The sequence below is a fragment of the Halichoeres trimaculatus genome, unplaced genomic scaffold (assembly GCF_033239565.1).
Source record: "Halichoeres trimaculatus isolate MK-OKI-2021-1 unplaced genomic scaffold, fHalTri1.1 fHalTri1_scaffold_9, whole genome shotgun sequence".
Lineage (NCBI taxonomy): Eukaryota > Metazoa > Chordata > Actinopteri > Labriformes > Labridae > Halichoeres > Halichoeres trimaculatus.
The window spans coordinates 35,263,785-35,276,028 of record NW_027437188.1 but is presented as its reverse complement, the minus strand read 5'-3'; the positions used below and the strand labels follow the sequence as shown (position 1 = coordinate 35,276,028).

At 42.4% G+C, this 12,244-nt stretch overlaps 1 protein-coding gene across 1 annotated transcript in view; it reads right to left on the bottom strand.

Moving 5' to 3' along the window:
- The window catches only part of plekhg2 (pleckstrin homology domain containing, family G (with RhoGef domain) member 2), a 123,709-nt gene that overhangs the window by 36,181 nt on the left and 75,284 nt on the right, over positions 1-12,244 (bottom strand). Inside the window, exon 7 of the mRNA XM_074678715.1 lies at positions 4,242-4,392. Within this exon, the coding sequence (XP_074534816.1) occupies positions 4,242-4,392 (151 nt within the window). The remainder of the gene's footprint in view (positions 1-4,241; positions 4,393-12,244) is intronic.

Sequence of the window (12,244 nt, the reverse complement as noted above, 5' to 3'; positions counted from 1 at the left end):
CATCTAATACTTAGTGGAGAAGCCTTTGTTTGCAATGACAGCTTCCAGAAGCTTCTTGTATGTTTCAACTAAAGGCCCACACTGCTCAGGTGTGATTTTGGCCCATTCCTCTGCACAGATTGTCTTTAAATCTGGAATATTCTTTGGTGCCCTCTGGTGAACCCTTTTCTTTACTTCTTTCCACAATTGGATTGGATTGAAGTCGGGTGATTGACTCGGCCGTTCTAACAGATTGATTTTCTTTTTCTGAAACCATTTGAGAGTCAACTTTGCCGTGTGCTTTGGATGGTTGTCCTGCTGGAAGGTCCAGCCACGTCTCATCTTCATCATCCTGGTGGATGGCAGCAGATTCAGATCAAGAATTTCCCCATACATGGCTCCATTCATTGCTCCGTCAGTTATATGAAGTTTGCCAACACCATGAGATGAGAAACAACCCCATGCCATGATGCTTCCACCTCTAAACTTCACTGTTGGTGTAGTGTTTTTGGCTGATGTGCAGAGCCATTTCTCCTCCAAACATGGTCTGTAGTATGACAGCCCAAAAGTTCAGTTTTGGTCTCATCTGACCAGACAACATTCTCCCAGTATTCTACAGGCTTGTTAAGATGCTGTTTAGCAAACTTTAAACCAGCTTCAACATGCCTTTTCTTGAGGAATGGAGTCTTGCGGGCTGAGCGTCCATAGAGGCCATGGTGGTGGAGTGCATTGCCTATTGTTTTCTCTGTAACAATTGTACCTGCTGCCTCCAAGTCTTTCTGGAGCACTTTCAGGGTGGCCCTTGGCTCGTTGAGTACTCTTCTGACTATCTTTCTGACTCCCTGGTCAGAAATCTTCAAGGAGCTCCTGTGCGTGGCCTGTTGATGGTAAGGTGGTGCTTCTTCCACTTGTGAATAATGGCCCCAACGGTGCTGACTGGAATATTCAGGTGCTTTGGTATAAGTCTGTAACCAGTTCCATTCTGATGCTGAGCAAGTTGAAGCAATAATTACTGACAGATTTCAGGTGATATGGTGCATTTCCTTGCCAAAGTATAAAGCCTTTCCATGGTGTACATCATGTAAGGTTACTATAGGGGCACCAGAGGGACAAAGTAAAGACTTTAAAAAAAGGCACAATACCCCTCTTTAATGTCAACAACCCAAACAAAGAGAATTAAGATCTCATTTCTGTGACTTTCTGCTGAGTCAGTGAGTTACATGGCGAGCAGCTCCAGCTGAGCATGCTGGGAAAACCCCTGCACAGCCCCAAACACATGTTTGACCAGAGTTTAAACCGTCCACTGTAGACGGAGAACAACAGCACAGAATAATACAGACCAAACATCAGAGAACAAAGTGTGTGTGTGTGTGTGTGTGTGTGTGTGTGTGTGTGTGTGTGTGTGTGTGTGTGTGTGTGTGTGTGTGTGTGTGTGTTTCTCTCTGTTTCATCATCCTCCTCCTCTCAGAGGTGGGCTTGGAGGGGAACCAGTTGAAGATTCCCGACAAGTTTATTGGGAAAAGCTGTGTGTGTGTGTTTGAGCATATTGTTCCTATCTTTGGATGTTCGTGTGTGTGTGTGTGTGTGTGTGTGTGTTTTATGGCGTCTGGAAGAGATGGTCTGGACGTATTTCTTCACAGATTTGACTGAGCAGACGTTGACGGGTTTACAGCGAGCTCGAACTTCCCAGGAGAGGCTGCGTCCTCTTGTCTTGGTGGCATCAGGTTTTTATTTCCTGCTCTCGTCGTGCGCTGCTGTCGCTCTCGTCCTCACTGACCCAGAATCAGATCCCTGAAACGATGATGTCACCGTCTGCATCTTGTTACACTGTCTGTTTTGGATGCTGCACACATGGGACGCACACAGCACTTGTCCATCTTTAAACTCAGAGGTGACACACACAGAGGGGGTCTGTGTCCTCAGCTGTCCCTCATCCATGTTTCTCACTGCGGGCAGGAAGAGCTTTATTACTGCTCTAATTTCAGCCAAACGCTCTGTGTTCAGGCAGGAAACAGTCGGGTTGCCTGGAAACAAAAGCTTTATAAAGATCCATCGGCTTCCTCAGGGAGCCGGGTGACGGCTTTGAAGACGATGATACATCGTACGCATCCATGAAGCGTTGAAACATTTCGATGAGCAACATTATCTACACTCTTTGATGGACTGATCCAGAACCAACAGGTTTGTCCAGAACTGGGTTTGAAAAGGAGACTCCAGAGAGGCCGAGTCTCTCCGAAGGGAAAGAAAGGGTTAGTGGATTTCATCATTCACAGAAACTAACATCAACAAACACAGATTGGACTTCAGTGGAAATCACTGCATGGACTCAAAATCATACCAAAAACCCTAAAACCAGAAATAAACATGGTCCAGAAACAGTTCAGACTTCTCTGGACCCAGAGAAGGGGTGCCTGGCATCTTCTCAGCTCACACCAAAGCTGTGTTGGATCAGAGGGTCCAGGATCTCCATCGTCTGAACAGTTCCTTTGGTCCATTGCTTACGTAAAACGCTAAATTCCTAAAACTGTGGCCCAAAAGTTAAAAGCTGTGGCCTTAAATCCACAAGTGGTCCAAGAACCAAAAACTGTGGTCTGAAAGAAAAAAGGTGTAGCCTAGAAGCCAAATGTGGCCCTACAGCTGATAGCTATGGCCTGAAAGCAAAAAGCTGTGGCCTAAGACTTGGGAACCATGGCCTACTAGCCAATAGCCCTGGCTCAAAAGCCATCACCAAAAAGTCATGGCCCTTGGGTTAAAAGCTGCTGCTTGAAAGGTAAAATGGCGTAAGAGCCGAAAACACTGGCCAAAAGCCAATAGCTTTGTGGTAAGAGCCAAAAGCCATGGCCTGATAGCCAGTAGCCCAGGCTAAAAATCCACCGCCTAAAAGTCATGGCAAAAGGGCCAAAAGCTGTGAACTTACAGCTAAAAGCCATTGCCCAAAAGCTAAAAGTGGCCAGTAAGAGCTAATAGCTGTAGCATGAAACAAAACAAGCTGTGGCCAAAAATCCAAATGTTGCCTTAGAGACAAAAGCTGTGTCCTGAAAGAAAACAGTTGTGGTCATAAAAGCTGTGGCTTAAAAGCCATATGTGGCCTTACAGCCCATAGCTGTGGCCTAAGACTTGAGAGTCGTGGCCTAGTAGCCAAGAGCCCTGGCCTAAAAGCCATCACCAAAAAGTCATGGCCTGAGATTTAAAAACTGTGGCTTGAAAGGTAAAAATGGCCCAAAAGCAAATAGCACTGGCCAAAAGCTTTGTAATTAGAGCCAAAAGCCATGGTCTGGTAGACAATGGTCCAGGTTTAGAATCCATCGCCTAAAAATCATGGCCTAAAGGCCGAAATCTGTGTCCTTACAGCTAGAAGTCATTGCCTGACAGCTAAAGTGGCCTAACAGTAACTGTAGCCTAAAAGCAAAAAGCTGTGGCCTTAAAGACTCAAGTGGCCTTAGACCCAATAGCTGTGGCCTGAAAGCAAAAAGCTGTGGCCTTAGACTTGAGAGTCAAAGCCTAGGAGCCAAAGGCCCTGGCCTTAAAGCCTTGACCTAAAAGTCATGGCCTGAGATTCAAAATCTGTGGCTTGAAGGGTAAAAAGGCCTATAAGTCCCTAGCACTGGCCAAAAGGCCATCACCAAAAGTTATCGCCTTTGAGTCAAAAGCCTGAAAGTAAAACTGGCCTAAGAACCAATAGCACTGGCCAAAAGCCAAAAGCTTTGTAGTAAGAGCTAATAGCTATGGTCTGGTAGTCAACAGCCCAGGCTGAAAATCTATGGCCTAAAACACGTTGCCCAAGGGCCAAAAGCTGTGAACTCCTGCTAAAAGCCATTGTCTGACAGCTAAAAGTGGCCTTAGAGCCAAAAGCTCTGGCCTGAAACAAAACAAGCTGTGGCAATAAAGCAAAAAGCTGTGGCCTAAAAGCCAAAAATGGCTTTAGAACCAAACTGTGGCCTGAAAGAAAAAAAAAAAATTGGCCTAAGACTTGAGAGCCATGGCCTAGGCCAATAGCTCTGGCCTAAAAGCCATCACCAAAAGTTATCGCCTTAGAGTCAAAAGCTGTGGCCTGAAAGTAAAACTGGCCGAAGAACCGATAGCACTGGCCAAAAGCCAAAAACCTTGTAGTGAGAGCTCGTTGATTGAGGACATGGAGCAGGATGCGTCCTTCTCAAACAGCTTTAGATCATCGTTAAATCCTGATCTGATGAGCAGACTATGACACGTGTACGGATACCAAACTAAACCAGGATGAGCTTTACGGTTACGTCTGTTGTTACCTGTAGTAACAGGTGGTATTTGAGGATCCTCTGCACCGGTTTGAGCAGGTACGTCTCCAGAGGTAAGGAGTGGTTCAGCGTCGTCTGTCTCTCCTGGAAGAAGCAAACCAGCGTCTTGTTTTTCATGCACTCCCTCAGCACGGCCACCGAGCTGTGGACAGAGACAGAGAGGAAACACGTCAGGTCACCATCCGTTTCTCTTCCTTCAACACAGAGGGAAACAGAACCTCAGGATTCTCACTCGACTTGTCGTTTTTATTCCATCTGAACAACATTTACACACAGACAGCTTGGACGTCCAACACAAAGAAACAGAAGTTTGAAGAATGTCTCCTGATTTATGACGGGTGAATGTTTGTGGCAGTCAGAATCTGTTGTGGATTAAGCCGCTCTTTCAGCGCTTTAAGAACACATTTCAGGATTCAATAAGAGCTCGATAAACAAAATCAGGAACCACCAAGAGTTTCTGAGAAACCTGCAGAGAAATGGAGAGGATGAAGGAGATAATGTCGGGAGATTTGACCCTGACAGACTTTCAGCACAAGTTTAGAAGTAGATATGAGAGAAGAGGCCAGAGAGTTGAATAAGTTTGACATTTCTTCAAACATTCATCACAGTCTGAACAACAGAGGGAAGAAACCAAAGAGACTTACAGAGGAGATGAAGAAAAGTCCAGGAGACAAAAACATTTATCAAAACGTCAAAGACAGAAAGAAAAGAAGGAGAAGAAGAAGCTGTGGGTGATGCTGAAAGACGAAGAGTGAAGGAGAAGAAGAATGTCAACTGTTTCAACTTGTTTGTTAAAGTCAGAGGAAAAGAAACCGAGTGGTGAGAGGGAGAGGATGAAGGAGGAAGATTCATCTCAGCAGGAGGCCAGAGAAGCTCAGACACCAGGAGTGAGATGGAAGAGAGGAGGATGGAGGGAAGAGGGGGGAGGTCAAGGTAATGATGGGGAAGAGGAGGATGAGGCTCTTTCCTCTCAGACTAATCACGAGAGAGCGCCGAGGAATTCAGAGCAGCGGTAATATCTTCTACAGACTCGTCAGCGAGCTGATGGCTTCAGCAGAAACAAACGCCGAAACACAGCAGAGCTGGAAAGATGCATGGACACCAACGCTCGTCGGTGAGCGGAGAGAAGTCAGGTGAGAACATACACCGATCAGCTGATCAGAGCTCTGCAGGTAGATGAACACGTATGGAGAGCAAAAGCAGACAGATTCACCAAAATTATCTTTACACAGAGCCAGCTCGATGTGGCGGAGTTAAACCGTCTGTAGGGGTCACTGTTCTACACTTTATCAAAGAACAGGCGGAGCTGACCAGCACCCCCTGTGGATAAAACTAATATAACAACCACTCATACATTACACTAAACAGAAAAACAACTCTTCTTCTCCTAAGTTTCTTTGTCTTGGTGAAATTTTCAATTCTAATTAATTGTCTTTCTTTCTTTCTTTCTTTCTTTCTTTCTTTTCTTTTTTTCTTTAGTTACTTATTTTTTTGTTCTTTTTATTTTTCCTTCTCTCTTTATTTTCTTAATTTCTTTCTTTCTCTTTTTTCCATCCTTCCTTTTTTCTTTCTTTCTTTCTTTCTTTCTTTCATTCTTTCTTTCTTTTCTCTTTTTTCCTTTCTTTTTCCTTTCTTTTTTCTTTCTCTCTTACATTCTTTCTTTCTTTCTTTCTTTCTTTCTTTCTTTCTTTTTCTACATTCATTCCCCTTTTTCTTTCTCTCTTTTTCTACATTTATTCCTTTCTTTCTTTCTTTTGTTCTTTCTTTCTGCCTTTCTTTCATTCTTTCTTTTACATTCCCCTTTTCTTTCTTTCTTTCTTTCTTTCTTTCTTTCTTTCTTTCTTTCTTTCTTTCTTTCTTTCTTTTCTTCTGTTTCATAATTTACCCCTCCCCTTTTCACCACAGTGTCAACAGGTTAAGCTTTCTTTTGTTTTTGATTTCATATTTTCATTTTTCCCTTTTCTTTGACACCCCTTCCCCCCAGTTTTCCAGTCTTGTATTATTTTTTCTTTCTTCACTTTTCTCACTTGTTATATTTGCTTTTTGTTTCCGTGTTCCGTCTGTTTTTGACTTTTTTAATCCTTTTTCAAATGTGGCCTTAGAGCCATATGTTTTCAATTAGTTTTTAAATTTATTTTTCTGTTTTTTCCTTTTTCTCTCTTCCTATCTTTGGCTCTCCTACTTATTTCCTTTGTGCCTTGCTCTTTTCTCATTATTTCTGCATACTTTCTTCTTTTTCATGTCATTTTTTTTATTTCTTGTTCACTATTTTTCTTTTTCATTATTTCTCACTCTTTCTGTTTGTACTTTTTCTCTCTCTCTGTTTCTCTCTTTCTTTTTTCATTATTATTTTTTTCTTTCTCCACTCTAAAGACAGGACTAAGAAAAACACAACCCTCTTTTTTACCACAGTGTCAACAGGCAGAGCTCCTTTTTTATTTTTTTTCTTTCATATTTACTATACTTGTTTGTTTTTTTTTTTTGTTTTTTTTTTGTTTTTTCCATCTCTTTCTTTTTTGAGTGAGACCTTGCTACAGAGCAGATAGAGAAGAAATGATGCACAGTTCTTGTTGCTTGTTGCTTGTTTTGTTGATTCCTCTCTAGAACATTTAAAGGACTGACTCTATATTTGGTATCTGAACAAGAAGTTCAGATCTTTGTGCATGACCAAAGTGAAAAACAAGAAAAGTTTCATCTTTGCCCGGGAAATGGCGACAGGGTTTTTGTCGGGTTTGAGACGGCGGAGCAGACTCTGTCTCTGATCGGGGAACCGGACTGCAGCCTGAGATTAACACTGACCTCTGCATGAAGAATCTAAAACATATGGCAGATATAAAATCTGCAGTGAGACATTCCTGGAAACTGTGTTTGGAGAGATTCCCATCAGACCTACCTTCAATCAAACTCACCTCTGAGGTTTGACTTCTAACGCAGAATAATGAGACTCTCAGAGGTTCATTTCTTCATTTCTTATCATCCGCCTCCTTCTTATAAAGATGACATGTGATACGCTTACAGAGAAACCAGCGCCGCATCAGGCGCCATTACCAAACACCTCCACTTTCTCACAGAACGAAGATAATCACAGCAGCTCCCCAGAGCCTGAATTCATCCCCACCAATCAGAGGTAACACAACACCGTCCTGCAGCCTGCACGACCACTCAGAGGACCGTTAACCTCCTCAACTCTCCACTTCCCTCTTCCATCTACCTCTCAGATGTGTTTGCATTGGTGGAGACAGACTCTGCTCCTCTGTGAGCTGTGCTGGAGGCTCTACGTCTGCTTTCAGCCGCATCAGGATCACGCTTTAAACCCAGGCTGCTCCGGCTGGAAAATAAAGTCTTTGACTCAAGAAGTGAAGTTTTTGTAGATTGGTTGTTTGTTGAAGTGAATCCCTGCACAGATTAGAGAGGTGGGCCATGACTCAGAGGTCTAGAAAGAGGCCAACATGTAGCCTCGGTTTGGATCAGCTGCACAACAAAGCTCCGAGCAGAAACCGTCAGACGGCAGCGATGAAATGAAAACCACATTAAAGGCGTTAAAGGAGGCTGTGCAGCACATTTTTCTATTGTTCACAGCAGATCCCGTCCACTCTAATGTTCCTGCTCAGATTTCCTCAGCTGTTTGCCAAAGTGCTGTGTGAGACATCTGTTTGGAGGGAGAGGAACTACAGTCGTCCCACAGAGCCAAGCTCAGTCCTGGCACACGGCGAGGAATGAAAAGAACATGAAGACGACAAAATACATCCTTCAGAGGATCCTGTGATCCAGCACGGCCTGTTTCAGCGCAGCAGGATGCGGGAATCCAACGCAGATATACCAACTAACTGAAGAGACGAAAATCAGAGGAAAATCAGTTTGTGTTTCAGCTTCATATCGCTGAGGGAGGCCAGACAGAAGCCTTTTTTTACAGTCAAACTCAGAATCACTTAGTTTATAAGCACCAAGTCTCTGTATCTGACTATTTACTGTAAAACTGAGACTCAGCAAATTCATAAGTATTGATGTTAGCCGGGGTGACGTCATTGTGGAACTTACTTTTCACTGCAAAACCGAGACTCATGACAGTTAATACACTCTGAGCCTTTTTGAAAGTTAATATTTACAGTGAAACTAGGACTCAACCAGTTTACAACCCTGAAACCTCTGTGGAACTTCCAATTTAAAGTGAAACTGAGACCCTCCTGGTTCATTAGCCTGATACTTTTTTGCTATCTACAATAATAATCCCGAATCCAAATAGAGAGAGTAAGAAGCCTCCGACCTATCTGTTCACAATAAAACTGAGACTTATCACATTTACGCCTGAAGTCAGTCTGGGCAAAGTGTATTTGGAACACTCCTCTCACTCCAACACTGATATTCACACAGTTTTTGAGCTTTACGCTACATTCATGAGCCTGAAGGACAGCACTTTTTACAGTGAAACTGAGACTCATCAGGTTCATCAGCCTAAACTTCCTTGCAGCTAACAATATCAACCCTGAATCTGAATTTAATCCTGAAGAACAACAGAGTGAAGCCTCAATTGACTTTCCTGTCTACAGTGAAACTGAGACTTACACAGATTAATACCCTGAGATCTCTGTGACTGACTATTAACAATAAAACAGAGAATCAGCAGGCTCATTAGGCTGAAGTTAGTCAAGGATAAGTTTCTGTGGACCTTACTTTTACAGTTAAACAGAGACTCACTGGGTTTGTGAGACTAGAGTTGGCCAGAATGAACTATTTACAGTGGAACTGAGACTCACCAAGTCTACCACCGCTGCCACCGCTCTACTTCACCTCCTACAACATCAACAGCCCACCAACTTTCCATGCACCTGTGGCTAACCTCAAGTTTTACAGCCCTGGGAAGATAACTACATCTACAAAAAGACTCATCTGGAAGAAAATACTGATTTTAATTCTCTGTGGATGGATTCATTTCACTGATAACAGCTGAAAAAGATTTATACATGGCAAGACATTGGCAAACAACAAAGAATGATGAGTCGGACAAAATAATCAGCGTTTTTTTAAAAACAGTTTTTTTTGTTTTTGTTTTTTTTTCTTAAATTGATATTTTTGCAAATTGTTGAAATTTCCCCTTTTTTTGAGCAAATTTTTGAAATTCAAAAAAAAATCCATTAATTTTTTTGAAATTGTTAAAAATTGTAATTTTTGGTAGTTTTGACATTTTTGCTAATTTTTGAATTCAAAATTATATCATTTTTTTTTGATATTTTTTAATATGGTAATTTTTTTTAAATCAGATTTTTGAAAACTTTTGCTCATTTTAAAAATTCAAAACTACGTGAATTTTTTTCATTTTTTTTCACTCTAATAATTTAATTTTTTTGAAACTTGAATTTTTTTTTGACATTTTTGCTTATTTTTGATTTAAAGATTTTAAAGTTTTTGCAGATTTAAAAATTTTCAAAATTTTATAATAATAATAAGAATTATTATTACAATAAAATTGATAATAATAATAATAATAATAATAATAAATAAATAATAATAAATAATGATAATTACAACCATAATAATAATAAAAATAATAATTATATAATAAAAATTAAAAGTAAGACATTACATGTACAATTTCATAAAGTAAAATGCTTCTTGTTTACATAATTATTCACTTAATTTAGTTATTTATTCCATTTTATCCACTTTTTTTGGCTTTATCATGAATATCAAATAGATTTTGTGGCTCGTGAATGACTTAGATCCAGATGAGCTGAGGAAAAAAGCTCCTATGAAAGTAAAGGTTGCAGACTCATGTAACCTTTCCTGGTTTTTGCTATTCCAGGCGTCTTAGCATCAAAACCAACATGGCTGCCCATCAAAAGCAGTAAATGATTTTGTCTTTCAGCATCAGAACAGATGAACTCTTAACTCTACTCTTCTGTCACAGCTGCATCTTTTCACTCGTTGCACCCTGCAGTCATTAGAAACCAGTGAAGAAGAATTCATCATGGACTCCAGGGTATCAACATTGAGGTGTCTCAGAGTGTGTCATTTCCGTTTCCTGACTGGAATATTTATCTGTGAGGTTTAATTCTCTGTCAAAGCTCCACAGCCCTCCCGTCTCTGCAGCGCAGTGATCTACAACATTACAAACTGCACACGTATCCAAGTGGAGCGCTCGCAGCATAAATTAGCTCAGCATCTGTCTGCATCTTCCCTCAGGACCTGCCTCCACAGACTACATCCAGGTCTGTTAATGTCATTCGCTCTGTTTCAGGGTTCACCACGCAGAAACAAAGTGTTGAGGGAGAAAAAGAAGCGCTTGGATTCTCTGTTTGGCAGAGGAGCTGCATTCCTGGAGACTTTAAACTCGTTCCTCTTTTTTACGCAGGATAACAAACCAAACTCATCTCCAGTTCCAGCTGAGCCGCACAAACCTGCAACCCAGCAGACCTCAGATCTGACCCAGTGGAAAAAAAGAGATGAGAATCCAGCAGAGACGAGCAGTCTGCCGCTCTGGTTATAACATTACTGCCTGGAGGAAACAAGAGCAAGAGAAAGACCTGAACACGCTTTAAAACGACACACGGACCCTGATTTTACATCAGTTTTAAAGCTCAGTGAGGACATGGTCTCATCCTGAAGTTTCTGTTTCTTTGTACCAACCGCAGACCAGTCATGTTTTTGGCCACAACTCATAGGCTTTTAAATCTCAGCTCTTTGGCCACAGCTCTTAGGTCACAGCTTTGGGACCATAGCTCACAGGACATGGCTTTTGGGTCAAGGTCCTTAGGCCATGGCTCCTGGTCTGGGCTCTAAGACCTCAGCTCCTTGGCCACATATTTGGGAGACAGCTCTTGAGCAACAGCTCGTAGGTCACAGGTCTAAGGCAATGGCTCTTGGGTCCTAGCTTTTGGGCTATGTTTTTGGCCACAACTTACTAGGCCACAGCTCTTAAACCTCAGCTCTTAGGCCACGGCTCTTAGGTCACAGCTTTAGGACCATGGCTCACAGGACATGGCTCTAATCCCACATCTTTAGGCCCCTTGTCTCAGGCAACATCCCTTGGGTCTCACATTTTGGGCCATTCTAATAGTTCATGTTTCTAACGCCAACGCTAATAGGTCACTGCTTTGATGTCAAGGCTCTTGGGCAAAGGCTTTTAGGTCACGACTCTTAGGACATGGCTTTTAGGTTATGGCTCTTAGACCTCAACTTTTGGACCTCATTTTGGGGCCACAGCTCAAAGGTCACAGGTCTAAGGCAATAGATCTTAGGCCACAGTCTTTGGGCCACTGTTTTTAGGCTTTGTTTTAGGCCACAACTCATAGGCCATAGCTCTTAAATCTCAGCTCTTAGGCCACAGCTTTAGGCCCCTTGTCGCAGGCAATGGCTCTTAGGTCATAACCATTTTAATAGGTCAAGTTTCCAAAGCCAAAGCTCATAGGTCACGGCTTTTATATTAAGGCTCTTAGGCCATGGCTTTTGGTTCGAGGCTCTAGGACTGTAGACCATAGGTCACAGCTTTGGGCAACTGCTCTCAGGCCAAGGCTCAAAGGTCACAGCTCTTAGGCCAGGGTCTTCAGGCCACTGTTTTTAGGCGTGGTCTTAGGCCACAGCTCTTGAGTCTCAGCTCTTGGGTCACTGCTGTTAGATCACGGCTCTTAGGTAACGGCTTTGGGACCATGGCTCACAGGACATGACTCTTGGACCAAAGCTTTTAGGTCATACTCATTGGTCATGGCTTTCAGGTCTTAAGCTCTAAGACCTAAGCTCTTAGGCCACAACTATTAGATCACAGCTCTTAAGCCACAGCTTGAAGACCATGGCTCACAGGACATGGCTCTTAGGACAGTTCTTTAGGTCACACATCACAGGCAATGGCTCTTAGGTCGCAGCTTTTAGGTCAAGGCTCTTGGAACTCAGGCCTTAGGCCACAGCTTTGGGCTATTTGTCAGAGGCAATGGCTCTTGGCTCGCCGCTTTTAAGCCATTTACTTAGGTTGTGTATCCTAGGTGAAAGCTCATAGGTCACTG